Genomic DNA, 27,954 nt, shown 5'->3' on the forward strand with positions numbered 1-27,954 from the left:
CACACAAAGCATGAAAAGTGTGGATTCCCGGTGCCAAAAGCCTGCGTGGTGGGCTCTGCACTCCCCAACCGGCCCAGGGAGAAAGGAACGGCTCAGTCAGCAAGCCAGGGCCACTGAAGCGATGAAAAGATAATTCTCCCCCCCACTGCCACTGGACCTCATGCAGCGTCAAACCATTTGTGAGCAGTGACACAGCCAGATTGGACCGAAAGGATATGAGTGGGAAACTTCAAAACCTGCTCATGTTTCTGTGAACGTGAAAGGATTTGTATAACACATTCAGATTTGATGGACTTTCCCATGTTCACTCTGGACAGCCCTTTTTTGTTGACATGTTCAAATAATGAATCTCTTATGTGTAGAATCCCTTTTCCCCCCCTGCTCCTGAGTCCTGTTTCTAGTTGCCGGGTAGGGATGCTGTGCGGACCATTCCCTCGCCTGTCCCAAGCTTATGGAGAACCGCTGACTTGCTGGCTTCCAGGAACCAGGGTGAGTAGTTCTACTTTTCATCTGCCCTTTATTTTCCGGCTGTCAGGAATGCCACCATCTGTTGTAAGAACTAAAGACGCTTACAACAAACTTGATGCAATTACTCCTTTAATTTAGTTGTTTCTTCAGGATTGAGACTCTCTATCTTGGTATGGCATCAGTTATGTGATAAGAGGTTGTCATAGGACAATGAGAAGTGTACGAGGAGATAATCCATTATACTTTGAGAAATTACCATACTTATCAGGAATGATTCAGCATCATTTCTTATAACTTTGATGCCAAAGCTACCATAGTCAAAGATAATTCAATTGTTTGCTTTGATTTTGCTTTGAAGGTTAATGAGATATGCTCCTCTAAAGTCACAACTGTGACAAGATAACGGAAATCTTTTGGGAAAATATCACTCTCTGATTTGAACATAAGAACAGCTGAGGGTATTGTTATTATCATTATTATTATTATTATTATAGGATAGATTTTGCTTTCTGCTTCCCCATCGTTAAAGGCCATATTCTCTTAAGTGACAGATGCAGAAACGCTGGCTTTCTTACATTAAGTGCAATTTCTTGTTCTGTTCCAGGTGCTGAAATGGAACATATACTTTTGATTCTTTTAATATTTAGTAGGGCCTTATCAGCTGGAGCTCAATTCAATGGCTACAACTGTGACGGCAACTTTCACAGCCGCTTTCCAGGTGAGCTCCAAACTGACTTGTACTTTTTGTTTGAGACTTACTGGACCTAATATACATGTGAATACCCGATTATAAGAAAAACTTCACCAAACCAACTATGTTTCCCAAAGAGGATTGTTTCATGTAATTTGAGTGGGGAAACATTTAACACAACAGTTTTGTATTATGATCCCAGAACTGTTCTTCATTCCTAAAACATAAAAACTATGATTTATTTAATGTATATAACAAAATACAATGTGAGTTTTTTATGTCTCTGTCCACACGTATGTGTGTGTGTGTGTGTGTGTGTGTGTGTGTGTGTGTGCGCGTGTGTTTGTGCATCCGTGTGTGCTTGTGTGTGTCTGTCTTTCAGCGGAGAGGGATATCAGTGTGTACTGTGGGGTCCAGACAATCACCCTCAAAATCAACTTCTGCCCTGTCCTCTTTTCCGGCTACACCGATACCGACCTGGCTCTCAATGGTCGCCATGGAGATGCTCACTGCCGCGGATTCATCAATAACAACACTTTTCCTACCGTAGTAATCTTTAGTATCAGCCTGGCCACACTGGAATCCTGTGGCAATTCCCTGGTGGTAAGCAGTACACATTTGTACCATTATTATTGCCATTGTAACCATAAGTATTATCTGTTGTTGTTGTTTTTGTTGTAACAAGAACATATAATGTTGTTGTAACAAGAACATATGATGTTGTTGTAACAAGAACATATGTTGTTGTTGTCGTTGTTGTTGTTGCTCTGTCTGCATGTCTCTATCCTGCATCTCAATCTATCTAATTTTTCCGCTCATCCAGTCGAGGCAGATGTTCAACATGAGTCTGGTTCTGCTCGAGGTTTCTGCCTGTTAAAGGAAGTTTTTCTGCCAATGTGCTGAATGTTGCCAGGTGCTACTCATACTGATTCATGTTTGGTCTCTCTCTAGATAACATAACAAAGAGAACTGTCTCTACCTGCTCTTTTTGTAAAGTGTCTCGAGATAACTTTGGTTATGATTTAGCGCTATACCAATAAAATTTGACTGATTGATTGATTGAAATATGCTGGGATCCTCGGGCAGAGGTCTTCTGTGTGTTCCAAATGCCAGACTGAAGACTAAAGGGGACAGAGTGTGCCTTGAGATAACTTTGTGATTTGGCACTATACAAATAAAATTTGAATTTCGTTTGATTGATAATGGAAAGTACATTCAAGTACATTTTTAACAGCACACGGTTGATGATGGAGGTGGGTTTGGTACTTTAATTGTTAAGCAGTTAAAGTTGTATTTAAGTTAATTGAGACATAGCAGATTTGTATCAATACGTATAGCTTTCATGAAAAATCCTTAAGGCAATTAGAAATATAGTTTACTGTTAAGAGTTAAGAATGTAAGGTTTATGAGAGTCTCCTGCTGGAAACTACGTCATAAATGAATCATTGTCTTAGAGGACTGTACCACAATCTTTTTTTAAACATTTTGTATCTTAATGAATTAGATGGTACACAATGAATACAAACTGAAGCTGAACACATTAAAAACAGCAAAAGATCTGACTTGTCTTTTATTTCAGTTTCAGTTCACAGTTTTCATGTTCAGATGTTGACGACTTGTGTTTATTGTGCATGCGATTGAAGTCCAGCCCTTGTTATCTCAGTTAAGAGACTGCTAAGGGATACCTGAGGCTCTGCCAGGATAATGGAGGAAAACAATTGTTTAAACAGTTTACAAGGAGTCTAAAGTGAATGTTTGCTGAGCGGGCATTGTCTGTTTGTGAGTTCCTAGAAGGTTAATTCTCAAAAAAAGAGGGATTAAGTTATATTGAGGTACATTAGCATGCTCAGTGATGTTGCCAACTTTCAGTGTGACAGCAGTAAAAAAAAAAAGCTGATAGGTAAGTGTTACCCAATGATGTTGCTGCAGGTCTCCACAGCTCAAGGACCCAACGCCTATGGGAACCTATCACTGGTGCAGATTGGAAATATTTCAGGGTACATCGACACCCCAGACCCCCCAGCCATCATCAGCTACCTGCCAGGTCTACTGTACAAGTTCAGCTGCAGTTACCCACTGGAATACCTGGTCAACAACACACAGCTGGCTTCGTGAGTCTCAAACACACCATGATTTTCTAGTTAACTTGGTCTGAGTGTGCGCTGCTTTAGAGGGCAAGCAAGCCATAAGTTGAAATAAGTCAGACTAACTATCTGTCAGTGCTAATACATTCCAACATCTTACCCTAGTTTAATATTGTAACAATAACTTCTTAGGCTCACGCACAAACACTTTCACAGAAAAAACAGATAACCAATTCTTTTTCACTCACAACTAAGTGTTGAAAGAATATAGAATATAGAATATAGAATATTAAATATATAGAATATAGTCTACACTGTGCAACACAATCACACTGTTATTTTGCCTCCAAGGATTGACAAAATATTTTTTAAAAGTATAATGCACAACAGCAGCACAAAATGCAGCTTAAAAAAAGTTAGATAAAATCGACAGAGGGTCAGCCAAATGTAAACATTCCCAGCTTTACAAAGGTTTCATGTTTCACACGTTATTGTGTCCACATCATGTACCTAAAACTTGGAAAACAATTCACTGGATATTAAGAGTAAAAATTCAGATCCTATGAATACAGCAAGGCTAAATTCATATGAACACATGATTAAATGCAAAAAGATACTTTGGTTTGGAATATAAAGATGAGGATTATAAAAGGTTGTTTTAGCTCTGCACAGTAGGATTCCGATATGATTCAAAGACACTGTGGATTCAACCATAGTAGCAAAGTGAGATTTAGAACTTCACGTATGATTAAAAGGAGCAGCACGTATGTTCTTCTCTATTGTTATTGGACATTTTAGCAAGTAAAGAAACATCTCTTCTTACATAATTGTCTGCTATTTGAATCATCTTTCAAAATGTTTTTTTTCCTTATGAAAGGTCAGCAGCTGCAATCTCAGTGAAAGACAGCAATGGCACTTTCATCAGCACGTTGAATCTACTGCTTTACAATGTAAGTCTAGTCTTAATATCATCTGTTCATTTCTCCACTTGCAAAGCTGGGACTGTTGAACTGTAGGTAAAGCTCTATGCAAAATCTATCAGGGAAGAACATCAGAAGCTCTGCAGCTAGTTAAGTTCATTTACACCTTACATCTGTCATAGCAATAGTTTCTGGAGTGATGACACACATTGAGACAGGGAAGATAACCAAGAATCAGAAACTCTTTTATGCTGCTCAAGTAGGCTGCAAATTACCTTTAATCCTGTAATTGAAGAAGATTATACTCAGTTTACCTTCAATTCATTTCAAACCCTGTGCTGTATTCCCCTGCCAATTGAACCTAACACTTAATGGGATTCTATTGAAACTAGAGCATAGATACACAGGGACTGCTGAACTGTTGAGACACTGAACAAATCTGTCACAACAAGAAAAGAAATGTTACAAATGTGCTGAAATACTGTTATGGTTTGTGTTCAGGACTCATCATACATTCAGCAGCTGTCCATCCCCATGGCAGGACTGACCCTTAAGACGAGGGTGTTTGCAGCGGTAAAAGCTTCTAACCTGGATAGGAGGTATTTAATCCAAGTAAATCACCAGCCGGGCAAGCTCACTTTACTGCAGGGTGTCTTTTGGACTTTCAACATCATTTGTTGGCTGCCAACTTGTTGGATTATTTTAATAGAAATAATGTGATGTGAAGTACAACTACAATTTAAAGAAAACCACACCCTACTGTTTGAAGCAGAGTTGGGATCTCTGGCAAATCTCTCCCAACTTCCAAAGTGTAAGGAGAGGGGAATTTCTAGAAGGGGCAAAACCCTAGTCTAGTAACACTAGTACTCTAGTAGTATGAGGCAACAACTTTATTACGCCTGATCATGGATATTGAAGTTGTGATGGCCACAAGCAAAACTCTGCTCTAAACTATATAAAACAAGTGTTGGAGGAGTTTTGGACTCATCTATGATTTGGTGATGACAGAAAAAGGACTTATAATAAAGACTTAAAGATATGCAACCTGACTAACACAAAAATGTGTTGAGCTTATGAATTGAGACAAAGTCATGACAATTACAGGATACACTTCATTGTATGTTTTTGCATTATTTGATAAAAAACCCAAACAGGTGACAGGGGGTATAAAAACCTCCTATAACTCTTTTTAGAGATTTCATGAGTTAGTTATCAACCCCCTACTCTATAATGTTGTTAATGTGTGAACCTTTTTGGAAATACATTCTGCTACGTTTCTAATTCCTAATGTTCTCTGAATGAAACAAATGTCTTTCAATGCAAGGATTCTTACGGTGTCCTAAGGCCACAGACATAATTTATTATTTCATTTTGGCTTCAGTCAGATAGACACACTGTCCGCCCTTTGGTTTTGAACAGGGGTCAGACTTGATTTTGGGAAGCCTTTGTAATATGGATATTTGATCTTTCCTGTGGGGCTGATGTTGGGTGAGGGAGGGGCCTTGCTTGTAGGAGGCTGTAAGCTGAAGGATTATACTCATTTGAGGGAGACTTTGGTTTATTTTGCCATCTTATCCTTACCTCCTTAGTCACCAGTAACATATTCACTGCGCTACGTTCCAGCCATGTCTCCAGGAAATGATGTTTATTACATTCGCAACAGCAAATCTGTTTTAAAGGTCTACGTCTCAGAATGTGTTTTTTTAATAACTATAGAAATGTTGTTTATTAACATACAGGAATTGCCAAGTGTCAAACTCTTGATACTGAATGTATCAGCAGAATGTTCCTTGAAAATGTATTTAATTTGTTTCCCTGCAGCAACTAAAGATTGAACTTTGTGTAGGTCAGGGAAAGATGATGTTGGTTAAAGTTCCCCATATATGAGTTAAAAGTTCAGTGTCCTCTGAAATATATTCTCCATTTGCAATTAAATTCGGCCAGAACCAATGAGTAGTATAAGTGTTATTTCTATGAGACATGATATAACGATTGTAATGATGTAATATTCTATCATCCATCTATCTATTGAGAACACAAAGATTATTTTGGTGGCTATCTTCTCATTACCTACCAGGAGAGGTGAGCAATGACTGCCCTTTAGACCTGCAAGAGTCCATTTATGTTGAAGCAGGACTCACTAATTCTTAATGTTAAATAGATGGAACATACTAATGGACTACTGTTATACGACGCCTTCTGGAAACCCAAACGATGACCTCCGCTATGATCTTTTCTTTAGGTAATTCAAATTGCAAAAGAGATCTATGATTTTGTTCAGAAGTGATGGTGCTCTTGCTCTCCTTTGTAACTGTATTTTGAAATTTTTCGCTCCCTGGGCCAGCTGTGAAAAAGACCCCCAGACCACCGTCTTTGAAAATGGGAAGAGCCAAATGGGCCGCTTTGCCTTTGAAGTATTCCGTTTTGTAAAGCACAAGAACCAGAAGATGTCCACCGTCTTCCTGCACTGTGTCACCAAGCTGTGTCGAGCAGATGACTGTCCAATGCTAATGCCTGTAAGACTTGTGGTATTGTTTTGAAGAATATATTTCACATCATCAAAAGACATGTACAGTTTCTGCTATTTTGATATTGAAACATTCATACATCATATTTGAAATTGCAGTATAACACACAAAAAAACAAAATAACAGTTTATAAGATGTAAAGGAATAATTATAAAACATGAAGTTTGTGCTTCTGTAATATCTTTTCATGAGAAAGTGGGATACATGAGGGGGGTTTCATTTTGCCACTATATCTATCCCTGCCATTTTTTTATAGATCTGTGGCAGCAGGAAAAAGAGAGATGTCTCAGAGAGAAAGGAAACAAACGATGCATCTGGAAATGCCGTCCTGACTGCCGGGCCTATCATCACTCGGAGTGGTACAGTTTGTCAACACCTTCTTTTCTGTTTCTCCTCAGAAACCCTCCTCTTCCTGACATCATCCAAACAGCACTGAGCCTTGTTATCTTACGTTAAGTCTGTTGACTTGTTAAAAGCAGCTGTGAGGAACTTTCAAAGGCCTGGTGTCAAAAAGAAGCGCATGTAACACCTTCCTTAATGCTTGTTTCTTTTGTAAAAACAACTGTAAAAATGACTCCTCCACTCTGCATGCCGTAATTTGTCAGAATCTGACCCAGTGACAGCCATGCCAGGCATTAAGAATAATCATATAGAAAAAGCCAATCTTCAATCAATCAATCAATCAACCATTTATATATGTATACAAACATATATAGCACCATATCATAACGAACTTTATCTCAGGACACTTTGAGAGAGAGAGGAGAAAGAGAAGGTCTAGACCGTACTCTTTGTTGTATTATTTGGAGAGAGACCCAACTTAAATTCACCATGAGCAGCACTTTGCATCAGTGACAGGGAAAAACTTCCTTTCAACAGGAAACCTCAAGCAAAACCAGAAACACTGATGAACATTGGTGAATCTTCTTACCTAATGTCCGGTTTGCTCATATAGAGGCATCTGTATTAAATCATAATTGCTTCATTACGAGTGAAAATCTACAGTGAAAACATAGGTGACGCAGATAGACAGATAGCACCTGAAGGTATCTTGTGGACTCATGTACAGTACAAGAAATGAACATGCAATTTTACCGTAAAGTATGCTTTCATACTAATTATAATGTGTGGCTGTTGACCTTTAACACGCACCTTTTTTTTTCAGATGAAACGCCAACCAACAACTCTCAGCTGGGTAAGGCTTCTTGTGCGGTCCATAGTGTTAAAGACACTTGTGCTTCAGTCTTTCAATATGTCTTTTGATATACAAAAAAGTATGAAAATACAATTTTGAAATGGTAAAGCATTAAAATTAAAGGTAAATGTTTAATATACAATTCTACACAAAAACACAAATTGTGAGTGAGTAATGGGTCATCCCCCCATAACATGAGTGTTTTTATTATGATAGATTTTGCTTTCAAGGTGTTTCAAAGCTTGTTGATTGTGTATTTGTGTTTGTGCCGGTCTAGCCCATCTGAAAGCTCCAGTGTCTCAGATGAATACAGTGACCAGCGCACTCATTTCAGGCGTGATCATCTTGGGTGTGATGAGTGTTTGCTTCTTCATCTTCTCCCTCACCCTCCTGAAAGGCAAGAGTGGTCCTGTTAGCGCATCAGGGGCACGCAACCCAGCCTTCAACTGAGCGCCTGAACCAACTGCAGACACTGCAATGCTAATAAAGGGACAGATGTGAAATGTTGTTTGCGAATATAATCATTTTACAGGAGAACAAAAGCTAAATGATGATTTAGAAACAGGTCTGTACAATGTGCATAAGTGTAGAAAAGAAGCAGCACGGTTGATATATTGTTCTCTACTTCATGTTTAATCCATGTGGCAGGCTAAGCTTTAACCTGCATGTGATCATTTGTAATGCAGCTTTAATCTTTATAGAATGGGCTCTGACAAATTTATTCAATACCTCAGCTATACAGCTTTCATTTGCAGGGTATAGGCTACATGGATTACAATACAATAAAACTGAGGCTGAAATATATGAGCACTTCGTTGAAAATGTAACAAAAATAAGGGAAACTCTGTTATGTAACATCAAAAGTTCAAACCTTTAAGTCATTAATGAATCTAACAGCATCAGGCTTGGATGTTGAGCCTAAAGTTTTCTTGACATAAAATCTAACTTTATGTTGATATAATAATTCACTAAAGAATTGATTAATTAATTGTTACATATTAGAGGGGTAGTCCTACAATTAATCACTTGATAGATTTGATCTACATGTATGTGTAGTTCACTCGCTCATGTTAAATCTTTTATGCAATGAGGCAGCAATAAACTTGTTTGTTAAGTTGTGTTTGTATATGTACCAAATATAAGTGTGTATAACTTTACTGAAATGATTTTTAACATACCAGGAGGATCTATCCCTGAAATGTGGAAATTGTGTACAGTTGTGCATATTGCAAATATTGCACGTTGACTTGTGATTTACACTCCCAGTGTCATGTTTCTGAACATACAGAATAAATTTTCTCATCAACTCAACTGGAGTATTTCATTCAACAATAGGTGAAGACCATCAGAGGTTCTTCAGTCAACAAAACAAACACTAATCAAGTAGATCATCCTTAAGGTCCTGTTTAAAACTGTCTCTGTACAGGCAACTATAATCCTGGTCACATTGCTCTTGGTGACGTAAGAGTACAACTTCCTAGTATTTGAGGGTACACCCGTGTCTGAAGTGTAACGGTCCATGCCTTAGCTTTCTCACACTTAGTCGGTATCCCACCCCGAGGTCCGGCCTTCAGTGATAGGGACACCAAGGTACTGTACTTGGCTGTGGCTCAATGGTCAAGTGAGTCATGCTCCAATCAGTAGGTTAGCATCATCAGCAAGATTTCACAGGAGTACAGCAGGGGGCTCAAAACTCAGCTTGGGGAAGCTCTGGTGTCAAGGCTGATTGGAGGAGGTGTGTCTCCCAACCGTCACCATCTGGGGTCTGCCTGTATGGAAGTCAACAATCTACATGCACAGTGAGTTATTTAATTTAGATTCTTGAGCTTTTATGATGAGCCTGGATTAAACTTTGATGTTAAACACTGATCTGTACTCAATGAACAGAAATCTCACAAAACTTTCTTTCTTGCCCAAGTAAGATAGGAGGTGTGGAGGATGCACTGCCCTTGTGTTAATGGAGTTCAGAAATAATCTTCTCAGGGTAAGTCTGATGGTAGTATCCAGAACCAATTAGCTCAGCATTAGTATAACCAGTCTGTGAGCAGTTTAAGTCTTTGCAAAGACTGTAAGAGGTAGACTGTAATAATTACTGATGTTAATTCCATTGGTATAAAGTGCAGGCTACATTTCATTGATAAGCCAATCCTTATTTACCCTGAAGGCCGCATCTTTACAATGATTTAACTCACTTGTTTCATTGGAAAACTCTACATTAACTCCACATTTATCTCTGTGTTTACTTTAATGTTGAAATGGAAACTCTGAGCTCCTTTCTCCTAATCTCTCTTCATCAGTCAGCATCCATACACAATAAATGCAAAGAAGTAACTTTTGATGTTCCCTGGAGTTTTTGTCCTGTTGTCCTGCATTTTCCTGTGGATCTTTGTTGCACACCGCCTAAAGCCATGGACCTACTTGACTCCCACTGCTAACATTTTAGTTTGCATACGTATCGGGTGTGGTGAATAGTTTTTGATTTTATGGGCCTGGGGCATAAGTTCAGCAAAATGGCTCCATAGCACCCCCTAGAAATTTTCCCCATAGAGGTTACTTTCACCTACATGTTTTGGTATGCATATTTACCATGTCAAGACCTACAAAAAAGCCTCTTGCACTCATATCTAAAACCCAACATGAAGTCAGGCATTTTGATTTGATTTGCAAAATAAGACCTTTTGGCGATTTACAGGGTCCATACTTTAGCAAAGTCCTCTTAGGGACTTCATCCGATCCTCTTCAAATTCGGTCAGCGTATTGCCAAGAAATGGAATATTAAAAGTTTTCAAAAACTTGAGTTTTTGCCAAGAGGCCTGGCCTTGGCTGGGGGTTGGATCTTTTTTGGCATTTTGCGAAAACACAGAATCGTTCTAACTCCTTCATTTTATAACAATAGGCAGTAGACAACTGAGCATTGCATTACCTGTCACAGCTGAAGATAAACTGACTTCTCTTTAGGAATCTAGTCACCTCTATAAAAGTTACCAATATAATGCTGTTTTTGTAGATTTTTATAGATGTTACCTCTGGATTGAAGTTTAAAAAATTGCAATAATAAAAAGAACATATAATATTATTTCCCTAAACGTTACACAATGTGACAGAAGTCGTCATGGAGGAACTGTGGAGCAGGACACTGTTGTTTTGGTTAATCTGCTGGAAAGGTCAACAGAGCCACACCCACCTATTATCTTTAACAAGAGAAATTAAGGGTCAAGTTGCTCAGTTTTTCTTCTCACATTTACCTTTAGGTAAACTAAAGCATTCCCGTGTCTGACATTTATTGGGATTAAGGTGGTGAAATGTTAGTACACTGTGACCTAATGTAAAACTTCTTTAAAGATTGATCCATGATGCAAATACTACTACATTTTTAAAAGAATGTTTCTAGCCAACTGTGTCCTTCTGTCTTCAGTCCTTCCTGCCATCTGCCATCAGCTGCCATCATTATTCCACCTAAACTTTACTATAAACCTCCTTACACCAAATTACACCTGTCAGAGTCTGAGTTACTTCTGTCCTAACTGACAGTAGCAGAATGATCCATCTAAAATAGTAGTTTTGGGTGTTTGCTGTTGAGCCTTGATTAGCATGTGGCTACCTGGATTGGCAGAGCAACTACCCAGAGTCCTTGTCTGTTAGAGTTGATTTGGGAGGAATTGCTGTCATTGCAAGCCATGCATGGCACTACCAGAGCTAAGGATTTGTTTGAGCAAGTAGTTTTGGCTATGAACAAATTTGAACTACCATTTGATAAGTGGCCTCCCCACGGACGAAGCACCAGCCATGTTGGCCAGCAAAAGGGATTAACTGCACTGGTCAAAAAAGAAATGAGTCGTCTCAGTCTTGATCCAAGTGATTTGGTTGTATGCCACTGTTTCATACATCAAGAGAGCCTGTGTGCACATTCCCTGAAACTCAACAATAGCCGCTAGTTCAAGGAGCTACTGAGGCCGCTTGAGTCGGATTCCATTTCATTTGTGTTAAAATGGTATCCCACAGGATCAGCACTGGGTCATAGTAAAGGATATTGCCATTATTGTTTATACATAGACGCTCCCCGTTAAAGCGCATCAGAGTATTGTGTCACATCTCTGGGGAAGTCTCATGTTAGCATTCTTAGGGAATCTTTATAGTAAATGAAAGGAGCATGGCCATTGTCCATGCTCCCTCATTAAGAACCTCACTGCGTAGGGTTACACCAATCCCCCTCAAGGTATAGTTTGTGGCACTCCCTGTGTAAAATAATTGTTCCTATAGACTGAAGTTAAGGTAGATATCCCAAACGACATTGACCTGGTTTCTGACCAATCCAAAGAAGGAGTCATAGCTATATAAGAATATCCCACAACTTTACACCTGATTTAAAGCATTAGACAAGCAGAAGGGGGAAATGGTGGCAGGGAAGTTGGGTGCCAAGTCAGGTAACAACAATAACATCTCAAAATGTTTGGTGTTTTTTGGTGAATTATTTTGTTTTGCTATTACAGATATGTCCATACCAAGGAAGCAAAAAAATGAACTTTCTTAGTTATCTCTTCTTGGCATCCATGGTGGCCAGAAGTAGTCAGGTAGCGTGCCAAGATGACTTTTGACGGCCAGGTACGGTTTCCTTCTTTTTGCTTTTCTGATGTGTTTGTTATTTGTTAACTTTTTATGCAGGTCCTCCAGAGGCTTTTTCTTCTAATCCATGGTTTATTTTTTACCCTAAAACCTCTAAAATAATGCAATTTTGCACATCAGCTTGGAACGAAGCATATCTCTCTGCTTTTGAGAGTAGCTGCTTAACCAAAAGTTCTACACAAAATATTAACCAACCAAACTCTATTGTTTGTAATGAATTGCAAAGCAGTGTGTGTATCTGCCTTTGGTTACATCCATCTGCCCTGATCACAGTCTGTTGATGGAAATAATCCCCTGGTGCACAGTAACAAAGAGGATGCAATCAGACATGTTTCACCCAGTTAACTCCTCCCTGTTTCTGATGTCGCTGCTTGTTCCATGTAGGTCAGCATCTTCCATAGCAGTGAAGGACAACAATGGGAGCTTCATCAGTACTTCGAGCATGGAACTCTTTAGAGTAAGTTGTGACACATTTGTTTGTTTGGGCTGTCGAGTCACTTAGATTTACACAGCTCATGTTTTGGTGTAGGTTCTATCTACATTTACTCAGTGTATTACAGTCTTCGGTAATTGCATGTCCACAAAATTATATAGTTATAGATATTAAGGTAACACTTAACATTAAGGGTACAATTTATATACTGAAGTAATGCTGAAGTAATGCTTAACTAATGCATGACTCATGATGATTTAATGCATGAATTAATGCAGGATGTATCATGAATTCCTGTTGCTCACCATTAAGAAATGAAGTCATTGTGACTTTATGTCATTAGTTTACAGTTAATAGATCATAAATTAAGGGATGTTAAATCACAGTTACTTCATGCATTGATTGATATGCGGCCATTAACAAATGAGTATTATGACGTCACTTTACTTGGGGGGGGCGGGGGGGCACAAGTCAAGGAAGTAATGGGGAACTCGTGTGAAGTGATGATTTACCCTTTTAGTGAGCAATGCAACAGCATCCACCACAGACAGAACTCGTAAGTTTGTTTTCTAACTCGCATCTAACATGCTATACAATTTCGGCATGTAAAGCTAGCTAACGTTAACACACTTTAAGCTTTTCTGGGTTAGCCTATGTATTGTGTCATTTGTGTCATATTTGCAGTAGAACAAGTTTGCGTTGGCATAAAGTCACAATGACTTCATTTCTTAATGGTGAGCAACAGGAATTCATGATACATCCTGCATTAATTCATGCATTAAATCATCATGACTCATGCATTAGTTAAGCATTACTTCAGCATTACTTTAGTATATAAATTGTACCCTTAATGTAAAGTGTTACCCATAAGAAAACAAGTGTTATTTTTGCACATATCTTAGTGTGAAATCTGTCACAATAAGTGAAAAGTCCGACATGTATTGTATTCTATCTGATATATGCTGTTAAGTTCAGATAAATCCAAGTCACTGCAGTTCAAATCGGCTCAGTTCAGGATACAAATACACAACATCACACATGATAAAACAAAGTTAGCCAACTAGGGCAATCAAGCTTATCAAATTAAATGTGTAAACAGCATTTAAAGCGAACCAACTATACATTTTTGTTGACAGGATGTCAACTACTCCACCCCTCTGATGATACCCCCATTGGGCTTAGAACTGAGGACCAACATCTATGTCCAGGTCCAAGCAGCCAACCTGACAGATCAGTAAGTGTCCACCCACTGACTCTGACCTCACCTTATTCTTGAAGTTTCTTATCTGGAAAGTAATTTATCACCACCTCTGATGTCTATTGTTTTTTCCCCCACTAGGTACCATGTCCTCCTGGACAGATGCTATGCTTCCATCTCTCCCTATCCCACCAACTCCACTTTCTTCAACCTGTCTGTTTCTTAAGTTGTCACATCTAATTCTGAAGCACACTCAAAGTCCTTGTTGGGCTAACGCTGTTTTTTCTTGATAACACAGGTGCTCTAAGGACCATATGACCACCATGCATGAGAATGGGGACAGTCACCATGCCCGCTTCTCCTTCTCTGCCTTCAGGTTCCTAGAACAGCAGAACCAGACAGTGTCCACCTACTACCTGCACTGTGTCACCAGACTCTGTGAGATCAGCACCTGCAATGACTTTAAGGTCAGTGAAGGATCATTAATGAAAAAAGACATGCAGTCCATTCCTCTCTTTATTGTGTGAATTTATGCCGTGTGAAACATTTCTGCTTCCTAAACCTACAGCAATGTAACAACAGGAAGAAAAAGTACATCCGCTCTACTGCTGTTTAAGAGGCCACCACCCTATCCTCAGCAGTTAACAAAAATTAGAATTGTGAGTATGGCTGTTTGGTAATAGTGATCCCAAGGCATCACCAAAATTAAAATTAAATAGCTTTTAAAGTGTTGTGCTGTAGTTAAAAGATTGTTGTAATTCACTTTTATTTTACAAGCAGATGTTATGATAATCAGTTGACTGCAGAATTAAGATTCAAGATGTTTATTGTCACTCGGTTATACAATTACAATTGTTTGCTTTACAAAGGGTAAATATTAAATATTAAAAAAATTATATATATATATATATATACCCCGCCTTTCGCCCAATGACAGCTGGGATAGGTTTCAGGCCCCCCGTGACCCTGAACAGGATAAGCGGATAATGGATGGATGGATGGATATAGATAATGAATGTATATATATATATATATATACATTTGATTAAGATTTTTGTTTTTGTTTACTAATTTACCATTTTGTTAATTGATAAAAATAAAGAATTCATATTTATATTTTTGAAAGCATTCTTAGTTTACAGCATTTTGTCACACCTGCCTAAAACTTTTGCACAGTACTATATATATATATATATACATATATGTATATATAGTACTGTTCTGCCATACTAACATCCTAAAAAGATCCGCAGAATGTTGCAGTAAGCATGTTCTTCCTTTGTTTTTATGTAACATTGAGTTAATGTTTTATAAGAGGTGTTCTGACATCCCAGGCCTCAATAACATTAATTTTCACAATGTTGCAGTTAAAATGTTTTGTCTTAGTTTAAGTTTCAACATTACAAGAACTTTATTTGAAATGCTAAACATCCTTAAACTGTTTTTTGAGTATTAGATTAAAACGTTTTCTTTCAAATGTAATTAGAACTTGTAGATAATGTTAGCCAATGTTATGGAAACGTTCCCTGCTAGCTGGGATGATATTGTAGTGTATTTGGAGGCCGGATTTTTTCCATCTGTGCTCAGCTTTTCTGCAGCCCCTTTTACAGCCGTTAATAATATCATTAATCCAAGGCTACTTTCTTTCAGATGATTTAGACCTGACTTTAACAGGTGCATTAATATTTATGGAGGACAAACATAAAGAATTAAACATTCAGTAAGGTCATTGGTGTGGGAGTATTCAGTCAGTAGAGTACAGTCTTTATACCACATGTACAACAAGGTGATTCATATATAAATATTATATATTTATAGTCAGATATTGTCAAATCTATTCATTTGACAGAGGATATTTTCACACCCAGGGTAAAAATGAGGTTTAAAGGTCCCATATTATACTCCTTTTCAGCAAGTTCACATAGGTCTCAGAGGTCCCAGAACAGTCAATTTGAAGTCTGTTGCCTAAAAACCCAGTTTGTTCCTGGACTTCAGCCAGCCTGTAACTCCCTCAACTGAGCTCTGCTGAGAATAATCAAGGATCTCAAAGATCCTTGAGAAAGCAGTCGCTAATCAATTATGTGACTTTCTTCATAACAACAGTTTATTTGAGGACTTTCAGTCAGGATTTAGAGTCCTCCATAGCACTGAGACAGCCCTTGTGCGAGTTTCAAATGATCTACTTACTGCTTCAGACAGAGGACTTCTCTCTGTACTCGTCCTGTTAGATCTTAGTGCCGCTTTCGACACGATAGACCATCACATCCTGTTACAGAGATTAGAACATTTAATTGGCATTACAGGATCTGCACTAAGTTGGTTTAAATCTTATCTATCAGATCGATCTCAGTTTGTTAATGTTCATGATGTGTCCTCTATGCAAACCAAAGTTAGTCATGGAGTTCCACAAGGTTCTGTGCTCGGACCGATTCTTTTTACCTTATATATGCTTCCTCTGGGTAATATCATGAGGAAACACTCCATTAATTTTCATTGTTATGCAGATGATACTCAATTATACTTATCTATGAAGCCAGACGAAACCAATCAGCTATCTAAACTAGAAGCATGCCTTAAGGACATAAAGATCTGGATGACTAGAAACTTTCTGCTACTTAATTCAGACAAAACTGAAGTTATTGTGCTCGGCCCAGAACACCTTAGAGACTCTTTCTCTAATGATATAGCTGCCCTAGATGGCATCAGCCTGGCATCCAGCACTACTGTTAGGAATCTGGGAGTTCTATTTGATCAGGATATGTCCTTCATCTCCCACATAAAACAAATATCAAGGACAGCCTTCTTTCATCTTCTCAACATAGCAAAAATCAGACACATCTTGTCTCAAAACGATGCAGAAAAACTAGTCCATGCATTCGTTACTTCCAGGTTGGATTATTGTAACTCGTTACTATCAGGCTGCCCTAATAAGTCACTAAAAACTCTGCAGCTGGTACAAAATGCTGCAGCACGTGTGCTGACAAGAATTAGGAAGAGAGATCACATCTCTCCTGTATTAGCCTCTCTGCACCGGCTTCCTGTAAAATCTAGAATAGAATTTAAAATCCTTCTTCTTACTTACAAAGCTCTTAATGGTCAGGCACCATCATATCTTAAAGAGCTCATAGTGCCATATTACCCCTCTAGAACATTGCGCTCCCAGGATGCAGGCCTGCTTGTGGTACCTAAAGTCTCTAAGAGTAGTGTTGGAGGTAGAGCCTTCAATTACCAGGCCCCCCTCCTCTGGAACAATCTACCAGTCAAGGTCCGGGAGGCAGACACCCTCTCTTCTTTTAAGAGTAGACTTAAAACTTTCCTCTTTGACAAAGCTTATAGCTAGGGCTGGCTCAGGCTTGGACTAGCCCATAGTTATGCTGCTATAGGTTTAGACTGCCGGGGGGATCTGACACACCAAGCTTCTCTCTCTCTCTCTCTCTTCCTCTCTCTCTCTCTGTCATATTAATGCAGCTCATTAACTCTGTATCTTCTGGTCCCATTAACATTACTAACCACATATCTTCCCGGGAGTTCTTGTGCTCCCTTGTCTTGAAGGTTCCTGGGGATCGTTGCTGCAGACCACCTGCTGCTGTGGACCTGCTCGACTGCAACAACTACTAACATCAGCCTTCCCCATAGTATCATTATTGTTGCTGCTAATGCTAATAGTAGACCTGTTGACTTCAACTGTTACAATTACGATTACCTCAGCCTTTATCATTACTCTGCTTCTCTCGCTAATTTATTTATTTATTTAGCCAATCTTCACCCTAGTCTACCACTATTATTGGCATTGTAACCATAAGTATGTGTCTGTTGTTGTTCATGTAACAAGGACATATGTTGTTGTGGTAACAAGAACATATGTTGTTGTTGCTCTCTTTGCCTGTCTCTATCCTGCATCTCCTTCTATCCCATTTTCGGCCCATCCAGTCGAGGCAGATGGCTGTTCAACATGAGTCTGGTTCTGCTCGAGGTTTCTGCCTGTTAAAAGGAAGTTTTTCCTTGCCAATGTGCCAAATTGCTAAGTGCTACTCATGGTGGATTCATGTTGGGCCTCTCTTTAAATAACTTAACAAAGAGTCGGTCTAGACCTGCTCTTTCTGTAAAGTGTCTCGAGATAACCCTGGTTATGATTTGGCGCTATACAAATAAAATTTGATTGAATTTGATTGATTGATTGATTGATTGATTGATTGAATAAGCTGTTTCTGTAGCTTTAAATGATAATGAGCTGTGCCTGTCCACGCCCCTCCCGTTCCGTTACCATGCGCTAATTTGGTTGCTATTGGCCGGCTCTGCCTTCAGTCAAAGAGGCAGGCACCTTCCTTCAACACCGACTCTGGTTGGCTATTGTAGGCTGAGAATCAGTAATGGAAGCTCCTATTGGTTCGAATGAGACCTCTATAGAAAGCTAAAAAGCTCGCCTCCACTTCAAGTTATTACAGTAAATACACGGGGAAATGCGGCATTTCTGACGGCTGATTAGTAACGACGAACGGCGATCCATGGATACGTATTGATGGAATAATGCTTTTGGATTTTTGGACTAAATACTTTACTGGATTATATCATCTGGACCTTTAGCAATGTACCAGGAGGGCATTTATGAAAATAATATGCATCAGTGAATACAGTGAGCCTTCATCGGTGAGTTACGTCAAGTTTGTAAATGTTTGTTTATGTACTGTTACCGTTGATTGCACCCGCTGTGGTGATTGGATCTTTTAATGGTTAATATCAATCGAATCTTGAGCTTGATCGTAGCTTTCCACTGATGTGACACATGGCTGGCAACATAAAGTTATCATCGTAGCTGCAGGGCAAATGTTGTAGCAATCGCGATGACGGCCCCGCCGGCGGGCCGTAGAGTGGTAACGGGTTTTAACATAGTATAAGGAAACTATGTTACCAACAGTAACTTACGTTAGCTGCTAAGCTGCGAAGGAGGTAAAAATAGACTCCTGTGCTCGTTTGTGCAGCCAACAACAGAGCAACTGCCGTGCTTTGCCCGTACCTTCGCCATGTTTATTTTACCGGAGCAGCGTTTGCGAGAGTAAAAAAAAAGCGCCCGCAAGGATTTCAGGGGGCAGACCAAACATTTATCTGGGGCGGGGTCACCAACCTGGAGGAGGTGTTATTGCCCTTCATGACGTCATGTAGGGAAAAGCTGCAAAAGGGCTGTTTCAGCACACATTTTCTGAAAAGTGGAGCAAGCAAGAGAGGAGAGGACAGACTTTTCTCATTTCGGGGGGGGGGTTTGTAGACAGGCTGGGGACGCATATTATTGTTAGAAAACCATTCCAAAGTGAATTTTGCATAATATGGGACCTTTAAGTTTGACCATGGTTCTGCACACATGCTGTTTGTGTGTGGACAGTCTATGCTTACCACAGACTCTTTAACTCATTACAGTTTGAATGTACAGAGCACAAGAGGCTTTGTCATTTTTGCTAATTGATTATCTCCTTTTACCTTTTTCTTTCAGCACTGGAATCTATGGAGGAAGGTATTGTATTTTTCAGTTTCATGTAATATATTTCTGATTAGGCTACTTTACAAAATATTACAACATTTTCATTTGAAGAGGAATATGACAGTTGCATTTTATTTCATCTCATCAAGTATTATCTCTTTGACACAGAAAATAATTTTAACCCAATGATTGCTCTAAGGCCTTTCCTTCAGATTATAAAGATAATTAGATTTGAGTCAAAGTAATAACCAGATTTGTACTCTGGTTGTGTTGTGAGCAGCTATGTCCAGCAGTGGCTCCAACCAGGGCACTAGGATTGGTCTGGGGATAACTGCAGGTGTCCTTACTCTGGCTGTTATTGTGCTTCTAGCTGCAGCAGCCTTCCTCTACAGAAGGCTCATGCCCTTTTAAAGGGGAGAACTAGGCACAGGGGAATATTGCTCTTAATGTGGTGTAGCATGAACATGTTTGATTTACTGGTAGTTGTACCAAAAATGTGCTGTATAGATTATTTGAAATTCGAAGTGAAGAACAAAAGTAATTGCACAAAGGGAGGCTTTCCTTGTTTGTGTAGAAATGCTGCATGGTTAAAAGCTCAGTTATTGCACTCATGTGCCTTGGTTTACAAACAGGGAATCACCATAATTAATTACAATGATCTAGAATGATATGAGATCTTTAATGAGCAGACACCAATGTACTAGAGAAAATAAAGTGGGGAGCAAGGTCAATGAGCAGCTTTTAACAGTCTTTTGAAGTTGGTTTTGAAGATGCTGATAGAGCTGCAGCTACTCACAGCATGTTCCACTGATTTGTGGCTTTTACAGAAAAAGCTGATTGCCCAAAAGCAGTGCGGCGAAATGGTATCGTACAATCATTTGTAGAGGATATTCTTGAGGATCTAATAGAATTTACTGAGCGAATATACACAAAATCGCATAGAGGGGGAGGGGCCAAACCATTTGAAATTGTATAAACCAGACACAAATTTGAAAATAATCTAAAATTCTCAAAGGCCAGTAGATTGTATTTCTCCAGTACCCAACAGTGATGAGAGTGCAATGGCTTTTTGTCCAGAGCTTTTAGAGTTTGTTTATATAAGGACTCAAGAGGTCTTATGGCTGTTTCACCAGCCTGCTCCCAACATGTAATGCAATAAGACATATGGGAGATGATCATCGCATGTATCTTGGCTGCATCCAAAGAGAGACAGTTTCTAATATGTCTAAAATTTGCCAAGTTTGTGACGTTTGAATATGTAAATACTGTATGGAGAAATATGTTATGACAGTTATGGTTACAAAGCTAACATTAAGTAAAATACAACAGCAAATGTAGATGTGCTGAAAACTGAGAAATGAAATCTAGATGTTATTCAAGATGAAATTGTTAAGCATCTCTATGCTACTGAAGACGTACCTGTATAGATGATGACTCAAAAACAGCTTTTTAAACAGAAAACGTTGATCAGCCCTCATGAAAGATATTAACCATGCTTAACTTAACAAACTGCTGTTCAAAAGAACATAAAAATAAAGTAAAAACAAAACAAAACAAATTACAGTGGCTCAAAAGACCAGTGAATAAAAATGTGCCTTTAGTGCCTTTATGGATGGATGCTTTCAGCTGGTGAATGTGACATGTAGAGTAAAAGCAGCTTTGAGTACAATGGTCCATTTACCATTTATTCAAAAATAGTTCAATGATTACTGTAATTATTGTAGGATAATACTAGTAAAAGTCACATGTACTACATTTTACATTTTACAAGACAAAAGTTTGGGTTTCATGTCAAAATGTGAACCAGAAGGAGGCACTTTGCTCATTTATTTTTTCTTAGCTTGTGTAAACCCCTGCTGGATGAACCTGAAACTCAGACTTTTAATTTAAGCACTTTGGCGGTGCTGAGGAGGTTGTTTAATTAAAGAAGAAAAGAATTGCTCACCTGCTTCATAGTTTTATACACTTGTCTAGCAGTGGGGCCTGAGCAGGTTCTAGTGGGTCCCGAATAAAATAACATAATAAAGCATGTACCAACATATAGAATGGCAAAATACTATAGTCCCAGAGAATATGCAGCAAAATATTCTAAATCAGCTGTAATGGTAATTTTCCCAACTTGGCAAGTAAGCAAAACTATACAATATAAGTTCAGGTAACTTAAAGATCTGAGCTATGTTAAGTAAGCAGTACTCACAAAAGAAAGTTATTGTTACAACTCAAAGCATTCACATTGCTCGGAAAATATCAGGAAACCAATTGCCTTAACATTTTCAAGTAAGCTGAACTCACAGTGTTAAGCTGTTGAAAGAAAGTGTTACAAGGCGATACGGTTTGAACCCAAATGCAGAAACACAGAACACTGAGATGAGAACTTGGTGCCAAAAGATTTATTTGAAAACAATACTTAATGTGTGAGCTGAGAGTTCCTTGGTGTGGGGGAAGCAGGGGCTGAGCCGTGAATCAGAGGTAGGAGCCGAGCAGGGCATGGAGTGAGCAGTGAGCCAGGCAGAGTGAGTCCGTAATCCAGAGGTAAAGATCCAGAGTGTATAGAAGACACATGAGTAGGGCTGGGGCAGGAGTCAGGTGAGGACGGCTGTAGGCAGAGCAAAAATTGAATGAGCAAGAAACGAAACACATGCGACAATAATAGAGCTAGATCAGACTGACTGTTGTTTAGCAGAGTCTACAATCTGGCAGCCTGGTGGAGGAGGAGCCCAGTATTTGAAGCCGTGTAGATGATGATGACAAGCAGCCACCCAACTCCTGCACACCAGATCCCACTCCTGTAATCAAGACAAAGAGACAGGGAGGGAGACAGACCTGCTAGGAGGCAGCAGTGGGCGTGACAGAAAGAGACAACAGTTTGAAGGGAGAACTGTGAGCATTTATTTGTTCTGTAACACAAGAAAAGCATGCAAACTTGGTACTCAAGTATAAGAAATACATACAAACTTGGTACTTAAAAAGCTTGACATGCTGCCAAATGAAGTTATTAAATCATAGTACAAGAATCTGAAGTCAGTCTTAATATGTAAACAACTGAAATGAAAATGCATTTTTTGGAATGCAGACTATTTCAAGAATAATGAACATACGCTATTGTTAGTGTGAAGATTGTTTTTTAACAACATTGCCCTTTTTTATGTACACAAGACAATAACTTTCTTTTCACTTTTTAATCAGGTTTCTGTATTGAAATCCCAGAATTGACTCAAACTGCTGCCAACCAAGCTATTAAATTACTACAGAAAAACATTTAGTTACCCAAAATATGTCTTAATCTTGACATGCGTAATCTTGACATAAAAATGTGCTTTGGTGAGCGTTCTGTATCTCAATTGGTGTAACAAACTCTAGAGAAACAAACTCAATAGTCAATTAGGCTACAGCACCAAAAATAGGTAAAGTTTCATTGGAGATAGAAGGGTAAAGGTCTCAGTGTGACCCAACGTGCCGAGTTCCATTCACATCGTGTAGACATTCACTGCATCAGAAGATTTTTGAGCGATTGCATTTTTGGTTAAAGGGATTGATGTCAAAGTGAGAGAAGCACTCTTAAAACTCAAAGGTGTTCCTAGGTTGTTGAGGGTACTCCAAATTCAGGGCTTAAATAAGTCCATAGCGTAGGCACCAGGCAAGCGGAAGATTTTCAAGCCCGTCCATCACTACTGTTCCTTCCAAAATTATTGCAATATATCTGAAGCCTCTTGGTGCAGTGAGCCAGGAGAAGCCAGGCTAGCTTCAAGAATCAGTGTCAGGATCCAAATGGGGGTGTGGGACATGTTCGGAGGTTCAGCGCAGTCCTAACAACAATAGCAGCATTACAACCACAATTACATGTCAAATGTCACCTTGCATTTCTATGGTAGAAAACACAAGACACTAACAGGGAGCCATATTCTGATATTATTAGATATTCAAGTAAAAGAAATACTGTACATGCATACATAATTAACAGATTGATTAATTGATTCATCATTTATTTATGAAATGGTTGCAAAAGAAATAGATTTTCAAAAAGGAAAATGACATTTGAGTGGAAAAATAAAGGCAAAATTGGCATAAACAGAGAAAAATTGATTATTGCAGTGGCATCACAACATAGGGTGAAATAGACATTTCAGGGGATTGATAGGTTGCCCTGTTCAGGACCCTTTCACAGTCCTTAACAGACCCCACAAAGTAATGTTACGTCACTTAGCCAAAGGCGTTTGCCTGTGTTTGTAGGATCTGCAACTGGATCCTTCGGAAAGACAGCAGACAACACTAAAAGGGTCCTGATTAGAGCCCGACTGATTTATCGGTCAACCAGTTTTATCAGCCGATATTCACACTTAGCAGATACGATGTTACGGTGCTACAGACAGACAGCAGAGCAGAGAGACAGCCATGTCACCGTGATGCTATGGTTTGATTGAGTCCCGACCTGCGGACTGTTGGCTGAGCTCCAGACCTCTGCCCCGCAATAGACAGTCCATAGATCGTCCAAAATGTCCCAAACAGAGCAGAATAATAAGAATAGAAACAAAGACGAAGGACAGATCCTCTGCAGATACAGACACCAGCTCACACTTCTCCTGGATTTTGATGTTGATTAATAGGGAATATTTAATATGGAAAATCCTGCTCATTAAGCCTGTTATTACTATTATTAACAGTATCAGTCTGTCAAATGAGCTGGTCTGTGTTTAGTGACTTTTATCTATAGCAGCACTGTATGAAATAGGGAAAAAGAAGAAAATCATTTTTGTTCCTACTTTTGTGTGTTTTTGTGTGAAACTCACTTCTATTTAATTTGATATTTTATTTTAGTGCTATTAAAGTTGCTACAGAAACACTATTTTATTAGAATTTTGTATGTCATGCAAATGTGACAATAACTTTTCAGATTTGGAATTTTAATATTTTAATTTCAGATACATAAAATATTTGAATATATCGGCCGATATATCGATAGCGGAATTTTTTTTACTCCCTAATATCGGAATCGGCATCAGCCCCAAAAATCCAATATCGGTCGGGCTCCAGTCCTGATCAGGGATAGGTGATCAGTACACCAAACAAGAAAGTACTGAGTGGAAGAGAAGTAACTAATACTAAAAGATATCAAAGTAACATAAGAAGCAGCATTACATAGATTGGGCATCCTGTGGTGTGGAATTAAATAATCAGGAGTCAGGACTAAAGGCTACTTACAAAGCATGTATTGAAGAAGTCAGTGTTCTCATCTCCAAGGATGACAGGAACGCCACGGAGGACTGCTGTTCACTTTCCAGTAGCATAATCTCCAAGGATGGAGGGAAGGCCACCATGGACTCACTTCCTCATAACATCTGTACTCTGAAAAATAATTTCAAACACACATGACTACTAAGAAGTGGTGATGGGCAATCAATTAACAGCTCTGCATACACAATGCGGTTGCACTATTTTGTCCCCCCCATAATAAAAAATGTATTACTTAGTGTCTGAGAAACTAACCCCTGGTGTTACTTGTTGCAGATACTCCTTAGGTTTCTGGCCGACACTTCCCCCCCTTGGACTTGAAAATCTCAAAGAAGCGAGTGTATTTGTTGAGTTCTCTGTAGAACTATATTTTCAGGTTTTTGCTTGATAAACGACAGAACTCTGCCAGAATCTACAGGAAAGTAGGAAAAATAAAGATTTAAGATATGGTCATGTTGGACCTACAGTTGTGGTCAAAAGTTTACATACACTTGCAAAGAACATGTATGTCATAGCAGTCTTGAGTTTCCAATCATTTCTACAACTCTTTTTTCTGTGATGGAATGATTGGAGCACATACTTCTTTGTCACAAAAAACATTCATGAAGTTTGGTTCTTTTAGGAATTTACTATGAGTCTTCTGAAAATGTGACCAAATCTGCTGGGTCAAAAATATACATACAGCAACATCGATTTTGAATTGTGTTGATGTAGAAAGTTGTGTCAATCAGATGTGCTTTGTGGCATGGCCTTTTTAACTTCTTGTGAGTGATTATGATTGACGACAGCTGGTGATTTCTCTGAGCCCATTTAAAATAGGGCTCGTTTGAGACACTCATCTGACTCAGCCACAAACGCCACAATGGGAAAGTCTAAGGAGCTCAGCACGGATCTGAAAAAGCGGATCATTGACTTGAACAAGTCAGGAAAGTCACTTGGAGCCATTTCAAAGCAGCTACAGGTCCCAAGATCAACTGTGCAAACAATTGTTTCTAAGTATAAAGTGCATGGCACAGTTGTGTCACTGCCACGATCTGGAAGAAAACCCAAGCTATCACCTGCTGCTGAGAAAAAATTGGTCAGGATGGTCAAGATGCAACCAAGAGCCACCAAAAAGCAGATCTGTAATGAATTAGAAGCTGCTGGAACACAGGTGTCAGTGTCCACAGTCAAGCGTGTTTTACATCACTATGGGCTGAGAGGCTGCCGTGCAAGAAGGAAGCCCTTGCTCCAGAAGCGGCACCTTAAGGCTCGACTGAAGTTTGCTGCTGATCACATGGACAAAGAAAAGGCCTTCTGGAAGAAAGTTCTGTGGTCAGATGAAACAAAAATTGAGCTATTTGGCCACAATGACCAGAAATATGTTTGGAGGAGAAAAGGTGAGGCCTTTAACCCCAAGAACACCATACCTACCGTCAAGCATGGTGGGGGTAGTATTATGCTCTGGGCCTGTTTTGCTGCCAGTGGAACTGGTGCTTTACATAAAGTAAATGGAATAATGAAGAAGGAGGATTACCTCCAAATACTTCAGGAAAACCTAAAATCATCAGCCAGAAGGTTGGGTCTTTGACGCAGTTGGGTGTTCCAACAGGACAATGACCCAAAACACACATCAAAAGTGGTGAAGGAATGGCTTAATCAGGCTAGAATTAAGGTTTAAGAATGGCCTTCCCAAAGTCCTGACTTAAACCCGATCGAGAACATGTGGACTGTGCTGAAGAAACAAGTCCGTGTCAGAAAGCCAACAAATTTAGTTGAACTGCACCGATTCTGTCAAGAGGAGTGGTCAAAGATTCAACCAGAAGCTTGCCAGAAGCTTGTGGATGGCTACCAAAAGTGCCTAATTGAGGTGAAAATGGCCAAGGGCCATTTTACCAAATACTAGCATTGCTGTATGTATATTTTTGACCCAGCGGATATAATCACATTTTCAGAATACCCATAATAAATTCCTAAAAGAACCAAACTTCATGAATGTGACAAAGAAGTATGTGCTCCAATCATTCCATCACAGAAAAATAAGAGTTGTAGAAATGATTGGAAACTCAAGACTGCCATGACATACATGTTCTTTACAAGTGTATGTAAACTTTTGACCACAACTGTACATTAAAGAATAACAAAACAGTACATACAAGGCAGAAAACTAGTATTGCACTGGCCTTCAGATTGAACATAGATTACTTCAATCGTATTTTTCAAACGATGACGTACGCAGCCCTAACCTAAAGGACTAGTTAGCTTTAGCTTTCATGGGCTGGCCTGAATAAAGTAGAAAATCTCTGAAATTTTCAGAAAGGTGCTGGTGTCGTCACCGCAGCTTTTTTTTTCAGGCAACCAATCAGATTGGCCGCCACTCGTCACCCTGATTACCAAACATGGAGGAGCAACTTGTTTTGGCCGTTTCTGTCTACCCAGAGCAGTACATATGACAAACAGACAGCATCACAATAGAGACCGAAAAGCCCGTTTGTGTTGCTGGTAACGCCCTACGCGTTGTAAGCTTGTTGTTTGCTGTGTAGTAAGTCAAACTTTTTGTTGTCATGAAAACAAAATCCCCGTGCAGCATTTTTTCTCTCACCGAAGCGCTTCATCCCAGCGCTTTTCTGCCAGTAAAAGGCGCTATATGGACACGGGGCCTAACGGATAAATAATATGGTAAAATACCGTCTAGTTTGCTAAGTAGAAAGCCAGTGAAAGTTGATATTTTGCCACGTTGCAACTTACCTTCACATAACTTGGCTGAGCAACGTCTATTTGACGCGGCTTCTCCCTCATCAAAATCAAAACATTTTTCTTCTTCGTTGGTTAAGCGCGTCTTCAGTGAGCAACTGCGCATGTGTAACAGCCGAGTGCCGCCGAGTTCTGTCGAGTTTTTCCGGGTTTTGTGGGTGGCTCCTCCCCACTCATACTTTTAAGTAAAGGTAACTAAAGCTTATGAGTTTAATTACTTTCCTCACAAGAAGTTATCTTTACTACTATAAGTAGAGTCAATAAAGTAAGATGAAATTAGTTACGGTCAGTATTGTTTTTAAGTGAGGTGATCAATTACATTTTACAGTGTATAGTGGGGGAATCTTACGCAGACCAAATAGAAGGGAATTTCCAGTCA

The 27,954-nt window shown here is 39.2% G+C and overlaps 1 protein-coding gene and 1 long non-coding RNA gene across 5 annotated transcripts; one reads left to right on the forward strand and one right to left on the reverse strand.

Annotated features, from left to right (window-relative positions):
- The first annotated feature begins 1,080 nt into the window (after positions 1 to 1,080).
- Positions 1,081 to 8,336, forward strand: zpld1a (zona pellucida-like domain containing 1a). The gene is made up of 10 exons (XM_069675733.1): positions 1,081 to 1,186; positions 1,542 to 1,762; positions 3,089 to 3,270; positions 4,121 to 4,193; positions 4,665 to 4,762; positions 6,325 to 6,405; positions 6,508 to 6,679; positions 6,948 to 7,050; positions 7,857 to 7,886; positions 8,164 to 8,336. The coding sequence occupies exons 1-10, from the start codon at positions 1,081 to 1,083 to the stop codon at positions 8,334 to 8,336; spliced, it is 1,239 nt and encodes a 412-aa protein (XP_069531834.1).
- Positions 8,337 to 21,369: 13,033 nt separating this feature from the next.
- Positions 21,370 to 27,653, reverse strand: LOC138603670 (uncharacterized). 4 transcript variants are annotated; one of them, XR_011309249.1, is made up of 4 exons: positions 27,570 to 27,653; positions 24,813 to 24,956; positions 22,284 to 22,436; positions 21,370 to 22,209 (listed from the first exon to the last, which is right to left on the reverse strand). It is a non-coding gene; the product is annotated as an uncharacterized lncRNA (long non-coding RNA). The 4 variants fall into 4 exon arrangements; XR_011309248.1 differs by lacking the exon at positions 27,570 to 27,653 and adding an exon at positions 25,098 to 25,239; XR_011309251.1 differs by lacking the exon at positions 27,570 to 27,653 and adding an exon at positions 25,098 to 25,239 and having other exon boundaries at positions 22,284 to 22,439.
- Positions 27,654 to 27,954: the final 301 nt, after the last annotated feature.

Source organism: Semicossyphus pulcher, unplaced genomic scaffold (genome assembly GCF_022749685.1).
Source record: "Semicossyphus pulcher isolate SPU_LCO1_2020_fin unplaced genomic scaffold, fSemPul1.0.p SCAF_10, whole genome shotgun sequence".
Lineage (NCBI taxonomy): Eukaryota > Metazoa > Chordata > Actinopteri > Labriformes > Labridae > Semicossyphus > Semicossyphus pulcher.

Coding starts and splice junctions, on each gene's coding strand:
- zpld1a (XM_069675733.1), top strand. CDS start 1,081: ATGGAACATATACTTTTGATTCTTTTAATATTTAGTAGGGCCTTATCA. Junction 4,194..4,664: donor TGAATCTACTGCTTTACAAT/GTAAGTCTAGTC, acceptor GTTTGTGTTCAG/GACTCATCATACATTCAGCA. Junction 7,051..7,856: donor GCCTATCATCACTCGGAGTG/GTACAGTTTGTC, acceptor TTTTTTTTTCAG/ATGAAACGCCAACCAACAAC.